This window comes from Chrysochloris asiatica, unplaced genomic scaffold (genome assembly GCF_000296735.1).
Source record: "Chrysochloris asiatica unplaced genomic scaffold, ChrAsi1.0 scaffold00031, whole genome shotgun sequence".
Classification (NCBI taxonomy): Eukaryota; Metazoa; Chordata; class Mammalia; order Afrosoricida; family Chrysochloridae; genus Chrysochloris; species Chrysochloris asiatica.
Genome location: NW_006408549.1, coordinates 3,275,108 through 3,302,779, shown reverse-complemented (window position 1 = coordinate 3,302,779; position 27,672 = coordinate 3,275,108). Strand labels below are relative to the sequence as shown.

Here is a 27,672-nt window from a genome sequence, read left to right as displayed (position 1 = left end):
ATGGGCTGCTCCAGCAGCGCCCTGAACAAGGCCGGCAACAGCAGCAAGTGCCGCAGCGGTGAGCAGGACCCCAGACCCACCCTGGCTCCCGGGGGTCCAAAGGGAGAGACTGGTGCGGGGCCCGGCCAGCAGGGGGCGGATTCCTTCCCGGAAGATGGGGAGCCGAACCCTGGGATGAGGGTGGACTCTTCTGATGTTGGGCCCCCGCGCTCTGGCACCTGAGGGTGCGGCCGTGTGTTGGTGCTGCCGGACCGGCTAGGCTACCACCCGACTGGGGTCATTGGATATGCTGATTTGATGGGGAATTGACCATAAATCTCTGCTTCTAAACGAATGAGTAATTTCCTGTCCTTCAAGCAGGTCCTATTTCATTCCCTACAAGTACAAATTCACTGGTCATAAGTAGAGACGCAGGATGCCACTTTTCTAACAAGAACTTCTCGCTTCCTCTCGGGTCAGCCTTTGGAAATAGCAACTGTTGCCAAGAGGGCAGACGGGCATTCGCTCCATCGAACAGGTTCCTGCACTTTTTAAGACGCCGAATACACTTTCCCCCTCCTTATTTTAATATTTCTTGACAAATATATATGCAAATAAAAGTGATTCTCACTAAATCTTGAAAAGAAAATTTAAAAGATATATTTTGAGCATTTACTGTATGCTAAACGCTTGGGTAGATGTTGAAGATACAGGGGATTCCGCCCATCTTTGCGGGCAGGGATTGTTGTTGTTAAGTGCCATTGAGTCGGTTCCGACTCATAGCGACCCTGTATAGGGTTTACAAGGAAAACTGACCTTGTGGTTCGCAGTCTAGTGCTGATCCGCAGCGCCAGGGGTGGGTAGAAGAAAATAAAATCCAACCAAAACTCACCGCTGTGAGTCTGTACCAACTCATAGAGACCCTATAGGACAGAGTCAAACTGCCCCCATGGGGTTTCCAAGGACGTATGTTTTTAAGACTGTCAGAGCGGTTTTAAGACTGTTAGTGGGTTCGAACCGCTAACCTTCAGCCGAGTACTTAACCACCATGCCACCAGGATTCCGGGCAGTGAACAAATGATTAAGATGATTTCTGTGATGAGTACTGCAGGTTCATAGACCGGTGTGTGCCTTTACAGCTGATTCTTTCCATTGTGAATGACTAATATTTTGGACAAAGCTTTGAAGGTTAAGCAAATTTTTTCAAGCTATTTTACAGCCTTCTCTAAGGAAAACTTTTGGAAGAACTTTACATTCTAGTTACTCCTTTTTGTATGCCTTCTTTTAGCACTCCAGCAATTAATTATTCAGTAACAGAAACATCTTCCAAGCTGATTTGGACTAGAGAGCAAAGGGTTTTCGGAATTCCGGTTGAAAACCAGCCACTCTGTTCTAGTCAGAAATGTCAGAGTGCTAGTATTTCCATGGTATGTGATAGCTTATTTATATGTTTAGTAGATAATAGAAAGCAATGGAAAGTTTGAAAGTAGGGGGAAAACTACATTAAAACAAAACAAAATTTGTCATTGACAACAATGTGGAAAGATGGGAGAAAATCACTCCTAATGCACAGTCTTGCCAACGTTTCTTCTGAGGAGGAAAGGCCTGTGTGCCTTTCAGTGTGCTCTGAGGAAGCCAGTGAGAGGAGCAATTTCCTTGATGTTTCATGTTTTATTTTATGAAATCAGGTGGATTTTGTGTTCTGTCACTCAATATATCCTTGATTATTTCAGTGTGAATTATTTGAGGAAGAACAGATACATTAGAAAGATATATCAGTTATCCTGGCTTCTTTTGCGCTTACTATATTTCCGATATCCTAGGAGTAGCTTCCTGGTTTTAAAATCATAGCAAAAATCCTCCTGATAGCTATAAAAGCTGATAAAACTATTAATTTCAAGGGCTTGACTCTTGGGTGGGCAAATATCCAACAGGTGAAACAGCTGTTTATCCGCTCAGAAAATAATATAATAATCTTGTTTTAATAAATACTTCATCCTACTTTGTAGGATAAACACTGAGCTGCTCATCACAAGGTTGGCGGTTTGAGCCCACCAGCTGCTCTGCAGGAGAAAAATGAGACTTTTTCCTCCCGCAAAAATTTACAACCTCAGAAAACCTATACAGAGTCGATATGAATCAGAACCCACTCAATGGCACATAAGAACAACATAGTATTAATATTCTTTCATTTTGTACTTGTTCCCTGTTTTTATGGAAATTGCACTGGGAAAAAAGTTAAAACACTTGACAACTAGTCTTAGTGTGTAGAAAAATTAATTAATAGAATGCATAAATTGCTCAATTCACATATTGAATCAAACAACGGATGCATTTTGCTTCTGATCCTCGATCAGACAATACTCTCTTGGAACCGGATACTGTTGTACAGTCATCAACATTTCAACTCCATGATCTTGGAGGCCTGATAAATAATTCATTCCTGCTTCTGCGGCTTAAAACGTCTTTAAATCCTGTATTGGACCTCAAGCCTGTGTGTATGTGCTTGTAGATGAAACAGTTTAGGCTTATTGTCTTTTGATACATTTGCTCACTGTATCCCTAGTGGTGGTGGTGGTTGTGTGCTCTGACACACAAGATGTTGCCATAAATAAAAAACCCATGGCAGATAGTTTGGTTCCGATTCCACAGCTTGAGCTCTTCTTACACATCCTATCAGACTTCCTTCTTATTCTAGCTTTTGTTGTTGTTCTTAAGTGTCAATGAGTCAGCTTGGACTCATAGTGACTCTAGGATTTCTGAGTAGCAGGTGGGTTGAACCGCCAACCTTGTGGTTAGCAGTCCAGTGCTTATCATATAGCACTACACCTTCATCACTCTTTATTCCCATTAGGTGTGGCCACCCTCTACAGATACAACAAACTAAATCTATTAAAGAGTATGCAGTTCCAAAATAAGAGTTAGTAAAAGGTGAAGCTTATGTTTGGTTCTAAATTTTAATGAAATCTTTGGAGGCCATAAAACCTTAGAGTTATTTTAAGTAGAATACATAGAGAGTTGTCCTCCCTTAAAGATACAGATATAAACAGACTCTTTTTGTCTTTTCAAATAAAATCCCTTTTGTTGGCCACGATTTTCTGAGTTACTGATAATGCTTTTGTTAGGTGCTATCAGGTTATTCTAGTGTGCGTAGTAACGGAATATGCACAGTAGAACGGAATATGTCCAGTCCGGCACCATCTCACAACTGTTGTTATATTTGAGTCCATTGCTGCTGCCATTGTGCCAATCCATCTTAGTTGGCGGTCTTTCTCTCTTTTTTTGACCCTCCACCTTACAAAGCATAATGTCCTTCTCCAGGGACTGGTCCCTCCTGATAACATGTTTGAAGTATGAGAGACGAGGTCTTACCATCCTGGCTCCCAGGGAACATTCTGACTGTACTTCCAACACAATTTGTTTGTTCTTCTGGCAGTCCATGGTACTTTTATTATTCTCCTCCTACACCATAACTCAAACGCATCAATTTTTCTATGGTCTTCCTTATTCATTATCCAACTTTCACATGCATCTGAAGCTATTGAAAATACCTTGGCTTTAGTCAGGCACACCTTAGACTTCAAACTGGCATCTTTGCTCTTGAACAGTTTAAAGAAAAGGCTTTTCTTTTGAAAAGCATAATTGGACAGACTACTTTGGAATTTCATGTTTGTAAAGCAAGTTCTAAAGAATAAGGCAATTTCTATGATTTTAGTGTCCTCAGGATGTGATGGAATCTGAGCAATAAGGTTTCGGCGACTTCGCAGACATTAAAGTACCCAAAGACCTCCTGACCTTGGCATCTGAGCCCTCAGCCTGGTGTTACATGGATAATGATTGTTTCACTCTTTTCCTAATATGAATACCAACTGTTTCTGGCAGGCTTTTCCTTCCTGAGATTTCCCAGGTTAAGCCCCAACGTGGACAAAGTAAATAGATGGTAATTATTGACAAAGCCATTGCTAGGTTAATGTGTACATTTCCACTAACAGCAGGAATTAGCTGTTGGCTCTAACCTGAATTCTCACTAGTTGTCTAGGCAATAGGATAAAGCTTGAATTTCATGAAGTTACATGAATTGTCCTTTGTGCTAGGAGACACCTCTAGTCTTCAATTGATATTTTCACACTGTGGCATTTCTAAATGCTAAAATTAATTTTATTGACTTTTTCTGTTTGCAGATATAAATTTTCTTTTTCTTTTAAACACTAGAAGCCTCTCGACTGAGCCTTGTATGTCTCTGTTGCCCCTCTAGAGACCAGTACTCAGCGCTGTTAGTAATTCTCTGTGGTGGGCTTGTTTATCTGTCATACCGAGCCCAACCTACTGCCATCAAGTTGGCTCCAACTCAGGGATCCTTGTAGAGGACTTTCTGAGGTGATATGTCTTTAAGGGAGAAGAAAGCCTCATCTTTCTCCTAGGGATCAGCTGGTGGATTTGAACTTCTGACCTTGTGGCTAGCAGTTCAGTGCTTATCCTACAGCATCCCTAGGGTTCCTTATCTATCACACACATAATTCAAAAGGAAGATATTATTGTTGTTGTGGTTGTTGTTGTTAGTGCCTTCGAGTCAATGTGACTCATAGCAACCCTGTATAGGGTTTCTGAGGAGCGGCTGGTGAGCTTGAACTGCTGACCTTTTGGTTCAAACCGACCCTGCAGTCCAGAGCATTAGTCTGCAGTGCCACACCAGGATTCTGAAAATGGAATACAAGAACAGCATAAACTCAAACCAAGAAAGAGGCATTTTTCACTTACTTTTCGAGCAAAAGTTCAAACTTTTTATTGCATTTTCTTTAAATGCCCAATAAACCCTATCTCCCAACCCTATCTCTCTCTAATCACACCTGTTGGTAAACACTTACCAATTTTTGTGTATTCTTCCAGGGTTTCTTTGTGTATTACAAAATTCTCATTTCCCTCTCCTCTTTTTATTTGAAAATATAGTATACTGTGCACACGCCACCTTGTTTTTCCCACTTTTTTTTTTAAAGTAATGCTTTATTTATTTATTGTCATGGTAAATGAACACATACAAAACATTTGCCATTTCAGCATTCTTCGGTTGTACAATTCAGTGATACTGTTTGTCATGTGTACCACCCCACTTTGTTTTGTTCACATTCCAATATGGAGAACTTTCCATGTTGAGATAAAAAGGGACACTTGGATCTGTTTCCTGTCTTTTCCTGTTGCAAGTAAGGCTGTGGTGAATTCCTTTGTATGTGCACTTGATCTTTGAACAACAGGGACTTGAACTGGGTGGGCCCACTTATGTGTGGATTTTTTTTCCTGTTCCTATTGTAGTGAGCTCAAGTGTCCACTTAAAACACTGAGTGAGTCTGTGAATCTCCTGAGTTGTACATCATTTACCTGTATGCAAGCTTATCTGTCAGAGAATTTCCCAGAAGTAGCATTACTAGGTCACAAAACAGGTGCGTTTAGAATTTTGGTAGATAACCACTCAAATGCCTTCCATAAAAGTTGTACCGCTTTGCTTTCTCATAAAAAAACCCACTGCCATGAAGTGCAGTCAGACTCACAGCAGCTTTCTAGGACAGAGTAGAACTGCTCCTGAGGGTATGTTGTTGCTGTTAGATGACGTCAAGTCGATTCTGACTCATGGTGATCTTGTTAGGGTTTCCGAGGAGCGATTAGTGGGTTTGAACCACTTACCCTGTGGTTAATAGTCCAGTGCTTATCCTACAGGGCTCCAAGGAGTGGTTGGTGTGTTTGGACCACCAACCTTTCCATTAGCAGTCCAGTGCTTATCTTACTGTGCTACACCAAGACTCCTCTTATGGTTTACAAAACTTATGGGAGCAGACAGGCTCATCTTTCTCCCAATGAATGACTGGTGGGTTTGAACTGCCAACCTTGCGGTTAGCAGGTCAACACTTAATCCACTGTATCACCAGGGATCCTTCACACTCATCAACAATGTTGTTTGTTGTTAAGTGCCGTCAAGCTGGTTCCGAGTTTCTGAGGAGCAACTGGTGAGTTAGGATCTCCAACCTTGGGGTTCAAACCGACCTTTCAGGCCAGTGCTTTATCCTACAGCACTACACCAGGACTCCCCATCAACAATTAGAGAAATCAGTTTCTTTCTTTCTTTTTTTTTTACATTTCTTTTTAAAATGATTTATTGTGAATTATATGATAGTTTACATGGGAGAACATTGGTTTTACATTCATTCTATCGTATATCGTCTCATTGCCATGGTTACAATCCCCTCCGTGCAATCCTTCCCCCGTGCCCCCCAGGTCTTCAGCACACAGTTGCTCTCCCTCTCTGGATCTGAAGTCTCCAGCTGCTCCATTGCTCCACATCAGTTTCTTTCTTAAACTGAAGACTTTTCGACATCAGTGCAGCATGGACATGGAGCAGAAACAGGAGACAAGGTAGTGAGTTCCCACTTGGTTTTAGGTACTTTATTTAGTCCATAACTTTATTTATTCCCACACTAGCTTTATAATGGAAAACTTGGTGCCACCAACATATAGCTAGAAAACAGAAGCTGTGTGAGGTTAAATGATTTATCTGAAGTCTCAGCGCTAATACGTGATGGAGCCACACGCTGTGGCTATCTCTAAAGCCCAAGCTCTTTGTACAACCAGGGATTGTATCAGATGTTGTCAGTAACTTGTAGTGTGATGTTACACATGGGGAAATGCAACAAAGACTTGTTGAGAGGCAGATGGGTGAATGTGTAATATGGCAGAGATGGGACTTGGCAGGACAGGGTGGGGGATGAGAGTAGCAGAGATGGACCAGAAATGAAGACAACATTGGCAGCGATGTGAAGAGAAGGTTAGGTGGTGAAGCAGGTCTCCTAGTCATGCAGACCAAGGTAAACAGTAAAACAAAGCCTCATTGTGGATTCTGCCACACATCCCAGATCCTGGGCAGTTTCATATCTATGTTAATGTTTTACAGCATCAAGTTGTTTCTTTTTTAAAGCCTCATGCATTAGGGAGTTACTGCAGTTGTACCAAAACTGATAAAGGGGAGGGGGGAAAAAACACCAAACTTGGCCAGACTTTGAATTTTGATGCATATAAATGTAGGTATTACTATGAAATACATTTTCTCTTGAAAGAAAAATATCAGAATAGCTGTCTGAGTAAGTTACTCACTTGAAGGGACTGTAATTTCCTCAGAGGGTTCTGTACTGCGTCAGGTCTGTTGATGCTGCCCACATTCTTTGGGACCTTCTTTGGGAATTAATTACCTTCAGATTCCAACGTTCATTATTTTGTGTCTATTTAAGGGTGTCAGAGTTTTACCTTTAAGGATATAGACAATCTTTGTCTCTCACACACTGAGTTTTCTGCAACTAGATACCTAAAGGAATTAGGCTTTCAGAAGAAGTTGAATGAAATAAGCCAAGCAGTGCTGGTGTAGTCAGAAACAAGGAGTGGCCATTGGAAATGGAGGAAAGGGTAACCTGTCTCCTAGGGACAAGTTCAGCTGACAATGCTGTCTTTCCCAGGGGGCCTCAGGATTACTGGGCTTGGCAGCTGTGGTGACGGAGCCACATCCTCAAAAGTCCCTCTGCCTCTCTAGGCTTCTCCTAGCTTCTCTAGTAAAACAAAAGACCTCAAGACCTGACACTGTTCTTTATTCAAACTGAGCACCTCTTGACACTCAAATTTTTTTCTTTTTTTAACTTTTCATTGTGAACTCGGTGAAGGTTTACAAGAGCAGATCATTAGTTTTCTATTAACAATTCCTATACATTTTGTTTCATATCATGGATTTCAATGCCCTCAGTGCAACATCACTTATCCTACTTCCTCCCTGTGGTTACGGTTTCTATTCCTCCTTTCCTAACCCTTCTGAGCTTTGTCTTTGGGTAAATGCTGCCCTTTTGATCTCAAATGGTTGATTATTCTAAGATGTGAGCATCTGACTAATGTTAGTGTTCCCCTTAGAGAACTGTCTATCTGACTAAAAATTGAACCATAAGGGAGAGTTCAGTTCTAGATCTGATGAGTGACAAAGTGTCATCATCTTAGTGGTTCCACCAGCCTCTTTCTGACCAGTAAGCCTGGTTTCTTTTAGGATTTTGAGTTTTGTTCCACATTTTTCTCCTTCTCTATCCAGGACCTTTTAGTGAGATTCCTTTCAGTGCAGTTGGTAGTGCTAGCTGGGCTTGATCTAGTTCTTCACAGAAATTGATGTTCACGTGGTCCACTAGTCCATGGAGTGAATGGTTTCCCTGAGTCTTTGATTTTCATCACTCTTCTTTCCTCTGCTCAGGGAGAGACCAACAGTTGCACTTTAGGTGACCATCCATGAGTTTTTGAAGACCCCAGTTGCTACTCACCAAGGCCAGATGTAGGACACTGTCTTTGTAGACTATGATATTGTTCCTTGGTGTGCCCCAAAACTATGGTCCTGAATCCCCAGGCCCAGCGACTCGTTCCCACTAGATGTTTGGCTATTGACATCAATGGCTTTATCTTTACTTTATGGCTTTGTTTTGCTTTGAGGCAAGCAAGTCATATTAGGCACATTTCAATCAACAAACTTTACAGAAGTACAAGTATGAGGGTTAACATGGAAGAAGTATCAGTAGCTAAAGACAAGCAAAATGGCACCCCCATTCTATCTATCTACTATCCAAGTTACCAAAACCACATCAATTTACATAAAAGATAGTTTGTGGCTATGACAGCATAATTGAAGCTATAGCAAAATAAGACCAGTTCACATTATCTGATAAGCTACATAGAGAGATACGGAATGAAGCTGGCTGCATAGGCTAACAATCAAAAGGACTGCTTGCTTAAGAGGGTGCTCACGAAGCGCTGTATTTGGCCTGAGCCCCCAGCTTTTCCAAGCTTCTTTGCATCTGTTCCAAGTGCCTCTACCCAAACTTGACTCAACTCCTGGCCCCACTTCAGTTATTGACCTGCCACTAAGAGAAGGAAGACCTCAGCATCTATTTCCTCCCCTACAGTAATAAGGTATACCATCCATCCAAGTATTTCTTGCTATCAAATACTTGTCTGTTCCAGGATCCAGGAGTTTACATTTGGGAGTCATAGTTATTCTAAGCTTGAGATTGATGCATCTTTACATTCAGTGGAAATGTCCTTTCTACTCTCTTCAGGAGTTTGCTTTTAGAATCCCAAACTATGCAGACTTTCTTGATTTCATCTGATGCAGCATGTGGTAGTTGTTAGATGCCTTGGAATCTGGCGCAACTCACACCATGGAACACTGTTTGGTCCTGTTCCATCCCCATGATGGTCTGTAGATCAGAGCTTTGTGATCCAAAGGGTTCTCAATGGCTGGTTTTTAGAAGAAGATTACCAGACTTTTCACCTCATCTGCCTTAGTCTGGAAGCTCTGCTGAATCCTGGTTGGCATCAGAGCCCCATGGAAGCTGGTGGGGACTGTTCATGAGATGCATTGCCCGATCTTCCATATGGAAGGTGAGAATCCTACGACTGATGTTCCCTTCTCAGACTGTTGGCGTCTACACTCTACGACCTGACTGAGTCAAGTACAGGCACAGTGGCTGAACCAGGAGGACCGACAGCTACACTGGCTTAGCCACCTGCTCACAGTGATGCTCATGCTCTTACAATGCCAAGCAGATCAAGTAGTATCCTGCATTTCCAATGGGAAACCAGAAGACCTCTGTTTTCTGGCCAAGCCGAGGTACAGGCTCAGCAAATGCAGCCAATTCTGAATGAAGGAAATTTGAGAGAAACCTCCCTCATTTAGACCAGTTCAGGCTCTTGATCAGATGTTAAATCAATAGACTCACCTCATCTCTATAAATCATACGATGAAACGGGAAAGAAAAGCTAGAAAACAAGGAGGAAGACGAGTGAACTCCTCCCTTGGAACTGATTCATGCTGTAATTGTGCTCTTCAACCACAAAAGCTCCCACCACCATCATCCACTGCCATGGAGTTCATTCCAATCCATTGCAGCTCCATGTTGCTGTTGCTGTTACGTGACCCATAGTGATATGTATAGGATTTCCAAGGAGCAGCCAGTGAACTTGCAATTTAAACCGATTTTGTGGTCCAATGCCTTAATCCACAGTACCACCTCCCACCCCCCATAGGACAGAAGAAAACTGCTCCTTAGATTTCTGAGATTATAATTCTTTATGGGAGCAGACAATCTTATCTTTCTCCTGCAGAGGCGCTGGCTGGCTGGTGGGTTTGAACCACTAGCCTTGCAGATCGCAGCCCAACACTGCTCCTCCAGGGGTCCTTCCTCAAAAGCTACAAAAAACTAGAAGTGGTGGCAGCAAGAGAAAATACCAGGATCCCCCTTCCTTGTTGATTCTGTAGAAACCTCAGTGTGGCTTTGAGATGTCTGCTATATCTTTCTCAGGGAACCTTCAGTTTGTTTTTTTCATTTCTGACTAGGGTAATGGATTAAGCTGAAATGCTTATACCCATAATGTGAATTTCAGGCATGTTAGCTCTAGTTCTAATCCTTTCTGTATGTTGACTCATTTTTAGTTTCTTTGTGTGCTTACAACAAGGGTTCTGTAAATGCAACCGTCACAACAAATGTGTTCCTGGATCAATTTACAAGGGATTAGGCCCAGAGTAGTGTGTGATTTGATAAGATATGTTGTTGTTGCTGTTGTTAGGTGCTGGTGAGTTGGGTTCAACTCATAATGACCCTGCATGCAACAGAACAAACCGCTACCCCTCCCTGTGCCATTGGCACAAACAATTGCTATTGCTGCTGCCACTGTAAGACAGGATTCAGGAAACAGATACATCTTTAAACAACTCTGGACATGGAAATAATGCATTAGCCTGCAGTATGTGTTACATAATATGACAGATTAGACATAGAATGCTGTCTTTTCCAAGACTGTGTTCTAAGAGGTATGTTGGGGATTCACAAAACCATGGGACAGAATATGTGAAGATCCTTGGGGATGAGGTAACAAAGAGAAACCAAGTTGTACGTAATGAGATGCCAGTTGCTACCGCATTCCTTCTGACTCATGGTGACCTCGTGTGTATCCGAGTAGAACTGTGTTCTGTAAGGTTTCCAGCGGCTGATGTTTTGGAAAGTCTTTCTTCCAAGGTACGTTTGGGTGATTCAAACCTCCAACCTTTCAATTAGGAGCTGAACACTTTTCCATCCTCCAATCCTGTGACTGGCATCCCTCGACAGCACTGTGATGTGCTATTTTCTATGAGGTGCCTTTAAGTGACCAATTGCTGCCCTATTTGGTCTCTAAGTCAATAAACTGAACACTTAACCATTTGCACCACCCAGGGATTCAATGAGATAGTAACTGTTATTTAAATTTTCCTGCAGACTCTGAGAGATCTTCATTGTTAACTACTGTAACCCCTGTGCCCAGCCCAGATTTGCATATAATGTATGAGGATACAGAACAAGGGATGCCATTGCTGACATCAGATGGCTCTTGACTGAAAGCACAGAATACCAGAAACATGTTTACTTGTGCTTTATTGACTATGCAAAGGCTTAGTCATGTATGTCATAACTAGCTATGGACAACATTGTGGAAAATAAGAATTCCAGAACTCTTAACTGTGCTCATAAGGAACCTGTGCATAACAGTCGTTCGAACAGAACAAAGGGATAGTGAATGGTTTAAAATAAGGAAAGGAGTGTGCCAGGTTTGTATTCTTTCACCACACTTATTCAACCTGTATGCTGAGCACATAATCCGAGAAGAACATGACATCAGGATTGGAGGAAGAATTATTAACAACTTGTAATATGCAGATGATACAACCCTGCTTGCTGAAAGCAAAGAGGACTTAAAGTAATTATTGATGAGAATCAAAGACCACAGCCTTTGGTATGGGTTGCACCTCAATGTAAAGAAAGCAAAAATCATCACTACTGGATCAGTAAATAATGTCATGAAAAACAGAGACAAGATTGAAGTTGTCAAAGATTTGATTTTGCTTGGATCCACCATCAACAGTCATGGAAACTGCAGTCAAAAAAATCAAACAATGTATTAGGCAAGCCTGCCGCACAAGACCTCTTTGAAGTATTCAAGAGCAAAGAGGTCAGTTTGAGGACTAAGGTACACATGACCCAAGCCATGGTATTTTTCAATAGCCTCATATACATGTGAAAGTTGGACAATGAATAAGGAAGACCATAGAAGCATTGATGCATTTGAATTATGGTGCTAGAGGAGCATATTAAAAGTACCATGAAGTTTAAGAAGAACAAATAAATCTGCATTGGAAGAAGTACAGCCAGAATGCTCCTTAGAAGTCATGATGAGAGACTTTCTCTCTCATACTTTGGACATGTTCTCAGGAAGGACCAGTCTCTGGAGAAGGACATCATGCTTATTAAAGTGGAGGGTCAGTGAAAAGAGGGGGATCTCCAATGAGTTGGATGGGCACAGTGGCAGCAGCAGTGGGCTCAATTGTAAGTGGACAGTGTTTCGTTCTGTTGTGTGTAGGGTCACTGTGGGTCAGAACCAACTTGCTGGCACCTAACAACAGGCACTTTAGTAAATGAAACAAAGCCAACAAACAGAATAAAACAGTTTTATATATATATAAGCTATCACTGTCCTTTTTATTAATGCTAGTCAAGTCTAGTCAAATTATTACTAACGTATGAATGTTACTTATCATCATCATTATTCATCAGTAAAGGAGCCCTGGTAGTATGCGTGGTTGGCCTGCTAACCAAAAGGTCACCAGTTAGAATCTACCAGCAGCTCTGCTGGAGAAACATGAGGTTTCTGCTCTTGTGAAGCTGTATAGCCTCAGAAACCCTCTACAAGGTCACATGAGTTGGAACCAACTCAACAACACACCAGCCCCATCCATCCATCAATAATCATATTTTAAAAAGTGTCATGCCAGTAACACAGCATCACAAGGTTGACAGTTTGAGTCCACCAGTCGCTCTTGAGGAGAAAGATGAGGGTTTCTGCTCCTACATAGATGTATAGCCTCGAAAACCCTATACAAGGTAGCTATTGAGTCAGAACCGACTCAATGGCACGTCACAACAACAGTGCAGCATCACGGGCCAGCATTGGTAATTTATAGTGTTCAGGACACTGCTTATCCAAGTCCTTTGATGTTACAATTCATTCTTTCTGTTGCTAATTTAGCTATATGTTATTGTCAGGGCCCCTCCTAGCTCACAAGTGGCCTTTGTGAGATTGGAGAAGGATGTTTCCATTGGGCTGACACTGCCTTGCAGGTGCACAGAGGTTGGAATTCAGCTCCTTGCCACCCCTTCAGTTGGGTGCCCCAGCATGGTCCCTGTTAATGTACTAGCTTCTTATGTCTGAAACCGTATCAGGCAATTTACACACATTGTCACCTCAGTCAATTCTCCTAACAGTTTTCAAGGCAAACATTATCCCTATTTTGCAGACAAGGAAACTGAGGTCCACAGATGTTAGAAACATGCCTAGATTGCACAGTTAAGTAAATGCTGAAATCAGGAATCACACCCAGCATCCAAACAGCTGAGGGGAAAGGAGAAGAGTTCAAACAAATACAAAAATTATTCTTCCCTCAAGAGCTCTGGAGTAAAAACATTCTGTAGAATATAATCTGGTGCCCAAAAGGAAATTCCTAAGAGATGGCTTGAAACAATCATTTGTTTCTTAACCTTTTCATTTATTTACTAGGATCTCTGTTTCTTTACTGAATTGGCTACCTTACCTCAAAGAAAGGTGCCAGTATTAGAATGAATGAAATCTTCTTACTTTTCTGCTTGTCTATCAGTCTATTCTTGCTGAAGCCCATAAGGGAAGTACACTAGTAGTAATGGCTAAGATTGATTGGCACTAGTGGGAGCCAGTTGCTGCGCTAGTCTTTCTAGGTTCATTCACTTCATCCTCATTGCTCCTTGGTTGGGTACTACTCCCACTTTACATGGGATGGAACTGAGGTGTAGAGAGACTTCATTAATACAGCTATTAAGTGGAGGAACCAGGATTCAAACCCACTCCACTCTAGGTCTGATTGTCAAGGTCATAAGATCTTTATCCTCCTTGGAGAGCAGGTTACTCGTTTCTATCATGTAGGAGTCCTGGTGTGGTGCTGTAGGATCAGAACTGAACTGATCAAACCCACCATCCATTCACAGAAGCTCTGTACAGGGTCACTATGAATCGGAACCGACTCGACAGCACTTAACAACATGTAGAAAAAAGAATATCCAAAGAGTTACCTCCAAAATACGTTCATTTCAGAATTCAATTACACTGTATGTTGTTAAGAACTACTGAGTCGGTTCCAACTCATAGCAACCCTGTATAGGGTTTTCAAAGAAGTAACTGGTGGGTTTGAACTACAGATCTTGTGGTTAGTAGTCCAGTGCTAATCCTACAGCATCACACCAGGCCTCCTATAGTGAGTGCAGGAAATCAATAAGAATCACTACTCTCCTAGAATTGTCTCTTTTTTTGGGAGTAATCATTATAAAGATGCTCTCTCTCCCTTGGACTACTCCAGAAAGATTAAGATGAGAGACAGTGACATTTTTTGGTAATGTTTCCCAATATTAACAAAAAATTATGTGTAAAAAGTTATACAAGGGATCTCCATAAAGTTTGTGGGAAAATGGAATTAAAAAATAATGAATTTTTCCACAAACTGTTTAACGCCCTCTTTTAGGTTGAGGACGTTTGCATACTTCAAGTGCACTGGAAAGATTAAGAAAAGCACGTAAGAATGGAAATTGACACCGAAATCATGGGCACACATGTCCTAGCTGTGGCAAAACCGTAAAGGTTTATGACACCAATTAGAGAGATATAACTTTTACCAAAGCTTTTTGGGAGATCAAACACCACTTAGGCTAATAGTGTAACAACTGTCTATCTATCTATTTATCTTTTTATATTTTAAATTTTTTATTATGAATTGAGTGAAAGTTTACAGAGCAGGTCATCAGTTTTACGTTCAACAAACCATATACTTTGGTTCATTACATTTTTCGTTGCCTGCACAAATTCCAGGCCTCCCTCCACTGCCAAAGCTGCTCATAAAACTGCTTCTGGCCAGCCGTTCACCAGTCAGTCTCCCTCTCTGGCCGTCCCTGCTCAGCCTCTCCTCCCAGCACCTCTCTAACCTTTCTCCTGAAGTTCAGGGTGGCAGAATTTCCACCTGTGTCTGTTTTATTTTGTTTCTCATTTCCTTGTTGAAGGGGTTCGTGTAATGTGTCTGCCTAGTACACCATGTTGCCGGAAGTCCAGTGTCATATATTTTTTAAAAATAAATTGTGTGACTATATTCTGGGAAGGAGCTGTGGTAGCATAGTGGATTATGAGTTTGGCTGCTAACTGAAAAGTCAGCAATGTGAATCTATCAGCTGCTCCACGGAGAAAGATGAGGCTTTCTGCTCCCATAATTTGCAGCATCAGAAATTCTATAGAGGGTCACTATAAGTCAGAACCAACTCGACGGCATTTCACAACAACGACTTTCTGCTCTGGAAGAACCTTGCCTTTAGAATGCACGCACACCAGACATAGCTGGATGAAAATTGTTCATCTCATTTAACTGTCAGTACTTACAACAACAACAACAACGAATAACAGTAAACAGCAGATTTGCACTAGACAAATCTGCTGCCCAAGACCTTTTTAAAGTGTTGAAGAACAAAGATGTCAGCTTGAGGACTAAGGTGCACCTGACCCAAACCATGGTATTTTTCAATAACTTCATATGCATGTGAAAGCTGGACAATGAATAAAGAAGAATTGATGCTTTTGAGTTATGGCGTTGGAGGAGAATATTGAAAGGGCCATGGACTGCCAAAGGAACTAATAGATCTGTGTTGGAAGAAGTGCAGCCAGAGTGCTCCTTGGAGGCCATGATGGCCAAACTTAGTCTCTCTCACTTCGGACATGTTGTCAGGAGGGACTAGTCGCTGGAGAAGGATATCATGTTTGGTAAGGTGGAGGGTCACAAACAAAGAAGAAGACCCCCAGAAAGATGGCTTGGTGAAACAGCAGCAACAATGGGCTCAAGCATGGCATCAATTGTGAGGTTGGCCCAGGACCGGGCAGTGTTTCATTCTGTTGTGCATAGGGTCACTATGAGTTGGTACCGACTCAATGGCACCTAACAACAACAACTAATAACTGTAATAACTAATTTGGCAGACCTCTACGTCTAGTGTATTAATACATTTCCTTGCTTACACCCTCTGGCAGTCATCATCAGAACACCCTTTGTGTGAGCTCTAAATGAATTGTCTTGTCATAGTGAATTACTTTGTGGACCTGAGTAGTCACTTTCATGAAGATGCCTTGCTTGCTGCTAATTTAAAAGTTTCAGTCATGAGTGCAATAGAAGGGAAAGGAAGACAGCTTTCTTCCCAGTTCTGTCAGATGGACTACTGAAATCAACAATCTGTGCTCTATACCCCTCAAAATCGTCCCTGGACTCTGCTGCTACAGCCTTTGGCTCTAATCCTTTTCCTTATAGGATTTAGTGGGCATCAGTCTCAGAGGTAGATGTGCCACAACATCCCTGAGCCCTCCACCTACACACACAACACCCTTCTCCTCTCCTCTCCTCCTAACAAACTCTGCATAAGCTGCCCCTTCCTCAAGACACAAAACAATTGTGTTGATATGTCAGATAGCTCCGTATATATACCTGTCTATTTCCAGCCAAGATTCTGTATGCCCACATTTACCACGCTGCCATGCAATCGTCTCCAACACATCAGGTCCCAAACGAAAACTCTTAGTGTCTTGTCTCTGACTCAGAAATGTGCATTCCATTCAGAAACCAGTGTTGTTCTTGGCTCTCCCTCTCACTCACCCCACTGCTGAATCAGTCATTACTTCTAGTCATTTTGACCTCTCATCTGTGTTTTCTCTAATTTGTACTGCCAACCTTGAATTCAATCTTCAGAGGAATTGAAAAAATTAATTATTTAGACATTTATTTTTTAAAACAGTTTTAGGTTTATGGGAAAATGACACAGAAAGTATGAGTTCCATATGCCCCTTCCCCCTCTGCACACAGTTTCTCTTATTAACATCTTGTATTAGTGTGCTGATATCTCTGCTCTTCAATACTTTAAAAAGTTCCTGTGCAGCAGATTTGCCCAATGCCATACGTCATCCGATCTCTTGACTGCTGCTTCCGTGAGTGTTGATAGCTGATCCAAGAAGAATGAAGTCCTTGACAGCTTCAATCTTTTCTCCATTGATAAGAATGTTGTTTATTGGTCCAGTGGTGAGGATTTTTGTTTTCTTGACATTGAGATGTAATCCATATCGAAGGTTGTGCTCTTTGATCTTCATAAGTAAATGTTTCAAGTCCTCTTCACTTTCAGCGATCAAGGTTGTATCATCTGCATATCGCAGGTTGCTAATGAGTCTTCCTGCAATCCTGACGCCACGTTTTTCTTCATAGAACCCAGCTTCTCGTATTATTTACTCAGCATACAGGTTGAATAAGTATGGTGAAAGAATACAACCCTGTCTCACACCTTTCCCATTTTTAAAACATTCAGTGTTCCCATGTTCTGTTCGAACAACTACTTCTTGGTCTAGGTACAGATTTCTCAGAAGTACAATTAAGTGTTCTGGAATACTCATACTTCTCAATGTTGTCCAAAGCTTGTCATGATCCACACAATCAAAAGCCTTTGCATAGTCAATAAAGCATAGGTAAACATCCTTCTGGTATTTTAAAGTACTGAAGAGCAGAGATGTCAGCTTGAGGACTACGGTGTGCCTGACCCAGGCCATGATGTTTTCAATAGCCTCATATGGATACGAAAGCTGGACAGTGAATAAGGAAGATCGTAGAAGAGTTGTGGTGTTGGAGGAGAATACTGAAAGTGCCATGGACTGCCAAAAGAAACAATAGATCTGTTTTGGAAGAAGTGCAGCCAGATTGCTCCTTGGAGGCCAAGATGGTTAAGCTTTGTCTCTCATACTTTGGACATATTGTCCGGAGGAAACAGTCGCTGGAGAAGGATGTCATGCTGGGTAAGGTGGAGGGTCAGAGAAAAAGAGGAAGACCCCTAACGAGATGGATTGGCCAGGTGACATCATTGATGGACTCAAGTGTGGCAGCGGTAGTGAGGTTGGCCCAGGATCAGACATTGTTTTGTTCTGCTGTGCATGGGGTCGCTATGAGTTGGTTCTGACTCGATGGCACCTGACAACAACAACAACATTAGTGTGCTGTATTTTTTGCAATGGATGAACCCATTTTGACAAATTAATATGAATTCATAGTTTACATTAAGGATCACTCTTTGTATTGTACAGTTCTATGGATTTTGAAAGGGTCCTGGGTGGTATAAGCAGTTTGTGCTCAACTACTAATCTTGGCAGTTTGAATCCACCAAGGAAGAAAGCCCTGGGGATCTGCTTCCATGAAGATTACAGCCAAGAAAGCCTTATGGGGTAGTTCTCCTGTCACCCATGGGGATCACCACTAGTTGGAATTGGCAGCAATGGGCTTGGATGGATTTTGACAAATACGAGGAGGCTTCCAAAAGTTCATGAAAAAATTCCAAGATCTTTTCATTCCATTTTCCATGAACTTTCTGAAGCCCCCTCATACATAATGCCAAGTGTCCACCATTGCATTATCATGCACAATAGTTCCAGTGCCCTAAGTGTCCCAAGCTTCACCCTTCATTCATTTCCTTCTTGCTCTGAGCCACTGGCAGCCTCTCATCTTTTTATTACAGTTTTGCCTTTTTCGGAACGTCATATAGGTAGAACAGTATGTAGTCTTTTCAGACTGACTTCTTTATTTTTTATTTAAAAATGTAAAGACTTTTTATTGATTATTGAGTGAAAGTTTATAGACAAGATCATCAGTTTTACATTCAATAAATCATGCACTTTGTTACATCTCAATGATTGGAATCTCCTCCGTGTAACAGAAGTCATTTTGTTGTTATCTCAATTAAGGAATGGTGAGCGTACTTAACTAGTACTGTTGTTCCCCTTATGTATCTACCTACTGCTTGACTGAGAGACACTTCTTTAGAGGGAGATTTTAAAAATCCAAATCTAATCAATCCTTGCATACAATCCTCACTGGTTTTCTGGTTTTCATCCCTTCAGTATAGCATCTGTACTTGCTAGCGCCACCTACAGGGTCCTTCCCTACGCTAGCCACACTATCCTTCCCTGAGTCCTGTCTTGTCCTTACCTTGTACTGTCTTCTTCTGGAACTTGAGGATACTATTGCGTAATACTCAACTCCTGTATGACTTCTTGTCTGTCTGTGCACTTAGTTATCACAGCACTTTGCACATGGTACTGTTTTGGCCATTTCACTACTTTTGATGGTGTTACCATGATTCTGGTACCAGAGAGCAGGATCTGTGTTTGTCATCTTTGTACCTAAATTGTTTTTACATACGTCCTTGGTTTATTTTTCTATATAAATAATACTCATTAGAGCATCTTTTTGTGCTCTACTGAAGCACACTAAAATTATTTTTTAAAATAAAATAAAAGATTAAAAAAAAAGAATGGGAAAAAAGAGGACTAAAGATGATAATAGAGAAATATTGGAATTTTGAAAACATATGGACATGTAATAACTCACTTAGCATGATAAAGAAAGCTGAATTTGATGTCAGAATAGAGAAAACGGATAACCAACGAACCCAAATATCACAGAATCCTTAAAAGACTCAGGAGTTGGTGGCATCCACTGCCACAAGAAGTGCTTTACCATCTTCATGACAATGACACTGAGAGACTGTTGATAAGAATTAATATATCGAAAAGAGAGACCATTGACATTAAACTGAATTAATGGTAATACATAAGCTAAGGAATTACAAACAGCCATTATTAACTCAGGGAAAGACAAAGAATAGCTTACCATAAGTAATATAGCTCAGTTTCTTTTTTTTAAAATTTAAAACTTTTTATTGTGAATTAAAGTGAAGGTTTGCAGACAAGATCATCAGTTTTACCTTAAAAAAAAAATCACACTTTATTCCATCACTGACTGCAATCCCCTCCATGGAACAACAGTTATCCCGCTTCCTCCCTGTGGGTCCTATTTCCGTTCCACCCACCTTCCCATCCCTTCTCAACTTTGTCTTTAGGTAAATGTTGTCCTTTTGATTTAGAATGATAGACTATTCCATGGTGAGCATACCTTACTAGTGTTGTTGACTCCTTGTATACCTATCTACTGCTTGACTGAAAATTGGACCATGAGGGTGAGTTATGTTCCAGACGTGAAGGGTGGCTTAGGGCTTCCTTCAGTCTCTTTCTGACCAGTAAGCCCAGTCTATTTCTTTTTACAAATATTTTTGAGTTTTGTTCCATATATTATGCCATTCTATCTGTGGCTCACTTCTTTACAACAGACACATTCATTATACAAGGGGCTTCAAAAGTTCATGGAGAAATTCCATTACTTTTTAATTCCAATTCTCCATGAGCTTTTTGAAGCCCCCTTATATATGTACAGAAAACTGAATATAAAAACAACCTAAATTGCAATATAATTACTATGAAGATAGTTATAATTACTCAATTGTTTTTCTATTACTGAATTGAAAGGAAATGTGAATGTGTGATGATCCATATTTTCCATTAGGACTTGGCTGTTATTGTTGTCGTTAAGTGCCAACAAGTCAGTTCTGTAGGTGCTGATTCACATAGACCATGTTATAGGATAAATTTAGTGCTTATCCTATCGCGCCACCCCAGGACTCCAGAAGGACTTCTTGTTTTTGTTAAGTGCCGTAGAGTTGATGCCGACCCCATAGCAACCCCTTTTAGGATTACCAAGGAGCAGCTGGTGAGCTTGAACTGCCGACTTTGCAGTTCAAACGGCTTTACAGTCCAGCACATTAACCCACAGCGCCACAGCAGGACTCCCCATAGGGCTTAGGACTTTGTTGTTGTTAAGTGCCATGGAGTCGATTCCGACTCATAGCAACCCTGTACAGGATTTCCGAGACTGTAAATCTTTACAGGAGCAGAAAGCCTCATCTTTCTCCCACGGAACAGCTGGTAGTTTTGAACTACTGACCATGAGATTAGCAGCCCAATTCATAAGTGAGACTTAATTAAAATGCTCAAACTAAAAAATCTTGAAGTAATTGGAGTCCTGGTGTGGCTCTGTGGATTAATGCACTGGACTGCAAGGTCAGTTTGAATCACAAGGTAGGCAGTTCATGCTCACCAGTCACTCTTAGGAAACCCTATCTAGGGTCGCTATGAGTTGGAACTGACTCAATGTCCTTTAAAAACAACAACAACAATAATTCATTTGTTGTTGTTGTTGTCAGGTGCCATCGAGTCGGAACCGACTCTAGCGACCCCATGCATAGCAGAACGAAATAATGTCTGATCCTGGGCCAACCTCACTACCGCTGCCACACTTGAGTCCATCAATGATGCCACCTGGCCAATCCATCTTGTTAGGGGTCTTCCTCTTTTTCTCTGACTCTCCACCTTACCCAGCATGACATCCTTCTCCAGCGACTGTTTCCTCCGGACAATATGTCCAAAGTATGAGAGACGAAGCTTAGCCATCCTGGCCTCCAAGGAGCATTCTGGCTGCACTTCTTCCAAAACAGATCTATTGGTTCTTTTGGCAGTCCATGGCACCTTCAGTATTCTCCTCCAACACCACAACTCAAAGGCATCAATTCTTCTACGATCTTCCTTATTCACTGTCCAGCTTTCGCATCCATATGAGGCTATTGAAAACACCATGGCCTGGGTCAGGCGCACCGTAGTCCTCAAGCTGACATCTCTGCTCTTCAGTACTTTTAAAAGTTCCTGTGCAGCAGATTTGCCCAATGCCATACGTCGTCTGATCTCTTGACTGCTGCTTCCGTGAGTGTTGATAGTTGATCCAAGAAGAATGAAGTCCTTGACAACTTCAATCTTTTCTCCATTGATAAGAATGTTGTTTATTGGTCCAGTGGTGAGGATTTTTGTTTTCTTGACATTGAGATGTAATCCATATCGAAGGCTGTGCTCTTTGATCTTCATAAGTAAATGTTTCAAGCCCTCTTCACTTTCAGCAAGCAAGGTTGTATCATCTGCATATCGCAGGTTGCTAAAGAGTCTTCCTCCCATCCTGACGCCACGATTTTTAGAGATACAGAAAGACATATCACCTCAAAATATTAAAAGTGTTAAAGTGTTTGCCCAGAGTAGGGAAATGGGAAAGCAGACCTAATTCACTTGTCTCCACCTACACTAGTTTTCCAGGTAACTCTTTATACTATAAGCATGTGTAACTAGGGGGAGAAGAAAACTGGTTTTGTGGGGGAAAAGAGAGTACGGAAAATATTACCTGGTGTTCCACTTTAATGTTTGGTTTGTTTTCTTTCAGCCTTTCTCTTCTTTGATTCTGATTTATTTTTCCTCCCTCCCTTCTTTCCTTTCAACGTCATCATAATGAACTGCAGGACTTCTAGTGTGGTGCTGTAGGATCAGCACTGGACTGCAAACCACAAGGTCAGCAGTTCAAACCCACCAGCTGCTCCTGGGAAACTCTGTACATGGTCACTATGAGTCAGAACAGACTCAATGGCACTTAACAATAACAATTTATTGAGCACTTAATTGTACCGCAGATTGTGTGTTAATAAATACATTATGTGCTTTATTTCATTTGATTAATCCAACTGTAAGTGCTGATTTTAAAAAAATGTATTATATATCATAATTATTTTCCATTTTAACATATAATCTTCATAATCATCTTCTTTTTGTGACATGATATTCCATCCAGTTTTCCCTATTAGAGTTGTTGTTGTCCTTAAGTGCCATCGAGTCAGTTCTGACTCAGATTGCCCCTGTATAGGGCTTCCAAGGAGTGGCTGGTGGGTCTGATCTGCCAACCTTGTGGTAAGTAGTCCTGTGCTAATCCTACAGCACCACACCAGTACTCCATTACATAATCCTTAGGAAAATGCGCTGGAGAAAAAGATGTTGTTGTTGTCCTTAAGTGGCATTGAGTTGGTTCTGACTCATGGTGACCCCTGTATAAGGTTTCTGAGAAGTGGTTGGTGATTTTGAACTGCCAGCCTTGCAGTTCAAATGGACCTTGCAGTCTAGTGCTTATTCTACAGCACCACACCAGGAGGGTTGGTTGGTTGATTGGTTGTGTGCCATGGAGTCAGTTCTAACTCATAGAGACCTCATATAGGGTTTCCAAGACTGTGAATCTCTACGGGAGCAGGAAGCCTCGTCTTTCATGGAGCTGCTGGTAGTTTTGAACTGCTGACCTTGAAGTTAGCAGACTGACTCCTAACCACTACGCTATCCATTATATAGAATACTGGTATGCTATCTTTTTTTCCAGAGCATTTTCCTAAGGATTGTGACTTCAGGATAAATTTCCAAAAGTAGAATTACTGGGTGAAAGAGAATAACCATTTTACAAAATTGCTTATCTTCCTTCACCCAGGGAGACCAGCTTCACACCCACTGTTTCAAATGATAGGATGCTTCCTGTTACTCTGAGGACACCACTGCCATCTACAGGCGAGGTGATTGGGTGGCCGGTTCTGAAGGTCACACTGAGGAAGAGCTAGGAATAAAATAATGCGTGCTGCCTGACTCTCTCTTAAGTGTCCTCAAAGAGGAACACAGACTGATCTGCCCTTTTCTTTTCAGGCATGCTAGTCTTTACCTACAAGGACTTCTCTGTCATGGGCCTTCTCCTTTCACTGATGGTCATTCTGATTCGGAAGGAAAATAAAACCTCTAACAGTCCAAGGAGCAAATACCTTCTTTTAAGTCTAAAGAGGAAAAAGGGTGTGGCAGGGAAGACAAGATGAGAAAACAAAGTGAGATGTGTTACGTTAGACTATTGGCCAGCAGCAAAGAGCAAACAAGAGAAAATTGTGGTTTCAGAGGGACCTCAGAGTTTAAGAGAAGGTGTTTGATGTACACACCGTGAAAGGGTTTGACTTGTAGAGCACTAGGGTTGTGCTTAGATCCTTCTGTACAAGATCACACCTGGGACTGTCTTGAGCTGTTCAGTCCACCTTTGATATCAATTCACTTTCTAAAGATAGAAACGAAACAATAACTTGTGTTTTCTCTTTTCTTTTTCTTTTTGAATGTATCATCAATAAAGTAACTTCAAATGATTGTTTGCCAACCCGAGAAGAGAGTCAATCCTGCTTTGCCCAACCTCAACCATGTAAAATAGGAAAAGAATCCACTTTTTATGGGAATGTTCAAAGGGAAAACCTTCCTCCATTGGAGAAACTCAAGACCTCAGCAATGTCTACAGTTAATGGTGTTACATCCCTCCCTGAACAGCTCCAGGCCTCCGCAAGAAAGGATGTAGCTGGTCAAGTAGGATCCACAGGACAGGAATTAACAGAGCAACCGGGAACTACAGAAAAGATTGAGTTTCTAGAGGGACCCCAGGAGTCCGGGCCATGTCAGTCAGGTGACAAAGATGATACCATAGGAACTGAAAGAAAAGAGAAAGATGTGGAAGCAATGACAGTGGGCCAGCCTTTGAGGATGTTGGGAGATGAGTCCTCTCCTGGAACTGTGGAAGGCACTGAGAACCCACAGACTGCTGGAGAGATTAAACCTCCAGAAACATCTGCCAAAATGCAACCTTTGGAAACAGCAGGAGAGCTACAACCACAACAAACAGTGAAGAAGGATGACCAGCTCCAGATTCCAGAAATAGTTCCCAAAGAAAATGAATCGCTAGAAATGTTGGAGAGAAGTCAGTGTGGAGAAACAGTTGAAGAGCAGAAACTTCAAGAAACAGATGGAAATGAAGAGCAGTCTCAACTTCTAGAAACCATTCCCAAAGAGAATGAAACATCAGAAACCTTGGACAGAAGTCAGCATGTGGAAACAGCTGAGGAGAATTATTCCCTGCATAAAGCTCCTGAAATTGCTGGAAGCATGGAACAGATCCAGCCAGAAGGAAGAGCAGGAATTACAGAGGCAGAGGCAGATGTGGAAATGGTCAGGGAAATTCACACTAACACAGAGGAGAAGCACATTGAAGGTAAAAGTTGTTAAAGACTCAGAATGTTTAGATGAACTTCATAGGAGCAGCTCTAGGGGTGGGGGTAGCTGATCCACAGTCACTGGAGTCTCTCATTCAGGTAGTGGGAGTTCATTTGTCCCAAACCAGAAAGGCTTCTGTTCCTGGGAAACAGGCGTTCTGTCAATGCTTGCCAGCAACATTTCTCTAAAACATAGTCTGTATCCAAAATTTGAGCCTGGAGCTTGACTGTTAAGTAGAATCGAATGTTCAAGACAACATGTTAAAAGATTTGATTTTTTCCTGTTTCCTTCTTCAGCAATGCTGGTTTCGGTTGTGTGCCACAAACTCGTTCTGACTCATAGTGATCCTATATAGGGTTCCTGAGGCTGCAGCTCTATGTGGGAGCAGAAAGCCTCATCTTTCTACCACAGAGTGACTGGTAAATTCTAATTGCTGACCTTGCAGTTAGCAGCCCAACTCTTAATCCACTACGTTACCAGGGCTTTTACCTGTATAATATGCGTAAAAAGTCAAAGGGAATGAGTGGCTTGCAGAGAAATTGACCTTTCAATAATGCACAAATAACGGATCTTAGAGTATCATTTTAATGTTTGCCAATCTTAGAGAAGAACTATTACTTTGCTTCGTAGCCTCCTATAGTCTTTATATTTATAAGAGCAACAGAGAAAAATGTGTTGTGTCATGGCATATGGTATTTTTTTAGCTTTGCAATTTATCTTACTAGCTAAAACAAAATGGAATTTATACTGTTCTTTATATTAGAGTTACAATGAAGAACTATTTTCTCCTGAGGTATGTTTTGGTAAATTTTAGTTCAGAGTGCAGTATAATTGGTGTCCTGGTGTGGCGCTGCAGGGTAGTGTGAACTGCAAACTTCAAACTCACCAGCCACTCCTGGGAACCCCTAGATAGGCTTTTTATGAGTCAGAACTGACTCAGCGGCACTTAACAGCAACAACAGCACGGTATAACTAAGTGTCTCTGTTCTTTTATTCATTAACTCAAAGTCTTTTGAGTGCCTAACCATAAGCTAGGTTCTGAAGGTGCAGAATGAGTAAGAGATGGTCCCTGTTCTCAAGGAGCTCACTGTCTAATGAGTGAAGGCAGAATGTAAAATTGCATCTGTCTATTAAGATAAGTTTTAAGATTAAGATGTGTAAAACGTGCTTTGGAAACAAGACGGGAGAAACAAACTAAAAGTATATATTTTGAGACTAAGGGTGGCAAACTTAAATTTTTAGGCATTAGCCAATTGCAGTCATGTTGGCTCTGACTCATGGTCATCCTGTGTGTGCGGAGTAGAACTTCTTCATAGCGTTTTCAAGACTGTTTCTCTGAGTGGATCTAAACTCCCGTTCAGCTAGTAGTTGAGCAGTTAACTGTTTAACCCAGGAACTTTCTTTAGGGATGAGGATAATAAAAACGAATAGTGAGCTGCACATGAATTATGCAGAGAACCCTGGGAGGCCAAGGTGGACAGGAGAACACAGCCCTGACAGAAGAGGCAGCTGCTGCTTAGTCCCAGATGACTGGTCCCATGTAGAATGGGAGCCACTGTTGCCAAAACTGACTTCCCAAGGAAACAGATTTGGACGTGCAATGTTCAGACTTTTAAATGTTGACCATCTTTACATGTTTTCTTTAAGAACTATAATGGCAAAAAAAAGACAGGCCATTGGATGCCGCGGGACCACCTTTTGCTTTTGATATCAATGGAACTTTCGATTTGTAGTATACTCTACTATCATTTCTTAGCTCATTTTGCATTCTGGTTTTATATAAGAGAATACCATGATTCAGAAAGGCTAAGTGTCCAGCATGGGCCACTCAGAGGAACTGAGAGAAGCAGGGAAGTGATCAAAGTCAGCCCCTTCATTCCCGTTCTTGACACCACCTGAATAATAGACTGTTCAGACCTAAAGAGCAGGAACTGCCCCTATTGGAAACAAACTGTGGGTCCTTTATTGCTCGTGCTAAATGAGCATCTCTTAATCTCTCTCTTGGTCACTCTTCCAGGTGAGATGGGAAAAAAGGTTGAAACTGAGATGGAGAATGAGACAGTAAATGAAGGGGTTGAAACAAAAGAAGAAGAAACCGGAGAAGTTATGGAGTCTTCAGTAGCCACAGAGATCCCGATGGTGATAAGAGGATAAACACTGCACAATGTTTTATAAGAGAGAAGACAGAAAAACGACAATGAAGCTTGTCATTATAGATCTTACCTTTCAACATCTCTATGTTCTGTACAATGAGTATGGTTATAAACTATTGGGAACATAATCATCATGTGCTTGTGTACTTTGTTCCATAAAATTGCTAAGCCGCGAGCAGTTTTATTCGCTACTTAGAATACATTTAAACCTATATTATCCTGCAGTACGAGTCCTGATTGTGTAGTGGTTTAAGCATTGGGCTGCTAACCTCGTGGTTGGCAGGTCAAACTCACCAGCCATGCTGAGGGAGAAAGATGAGGCTGTCTGCTTCCATCAAGATGTACCGTCTCAGAAACCCAAAGGAGCAGTTCTCCTGTGCCCAATAGGTTTGCTATGAGTCGGAATTGACTCGATGGCAGTGGATGGGGGTTTGTATCCAGAGCTAATGAAAACTAAGATATATAATTATTTAAGACTGTGAAGGGACTCTCTTCAATGTGTCAGTGGTCCCACTCAAAATAGAAAATGAGAACCTAAGAAATACAAACC

At 41.5% G+C, this 27,672-nt stretch overlaps 1 protein-coding gene across 1 annotated transcript; it reads left to right on the top strand.

Annotated features, from left to right (window-relative positions):
- Positions 1–27,123, top strand: LOC102815045 (chromosome unknown open reading frame, human C8orf47). Its single transcript, XM_006859253.1, has 2 exons — positions 1–58; positions 26,987–27,123. Exons 1-2 carry the CDS (start codon positions 1–3, stop codon positions 27,121–27,123), a joined length of 195 nt encoding a protein of 64 aa, XP_006859315.1.
- Positions 27,124–27,672: the final 549 nt, after the last annotated feature.

What these genes read in the sequence shown, in the direction of transcription:
- LOC102815045 (XM_006859253.1), top strand. Translation starts at nt 1, where the DNA reads ATGGGCTGCTCCAGCAGCGCCCTGAACAAGGCCGGCAACAGCAGCAAG. An exon ending in CAGCAGCAAGTGCCGCAGCG is followed by an intron (nt 59 to 26,986) that starts GTGAGCAGGACC and finishes TCACTCTTCCAG; the next exon opens with GTGAGATGGGAAAAAAGGTT.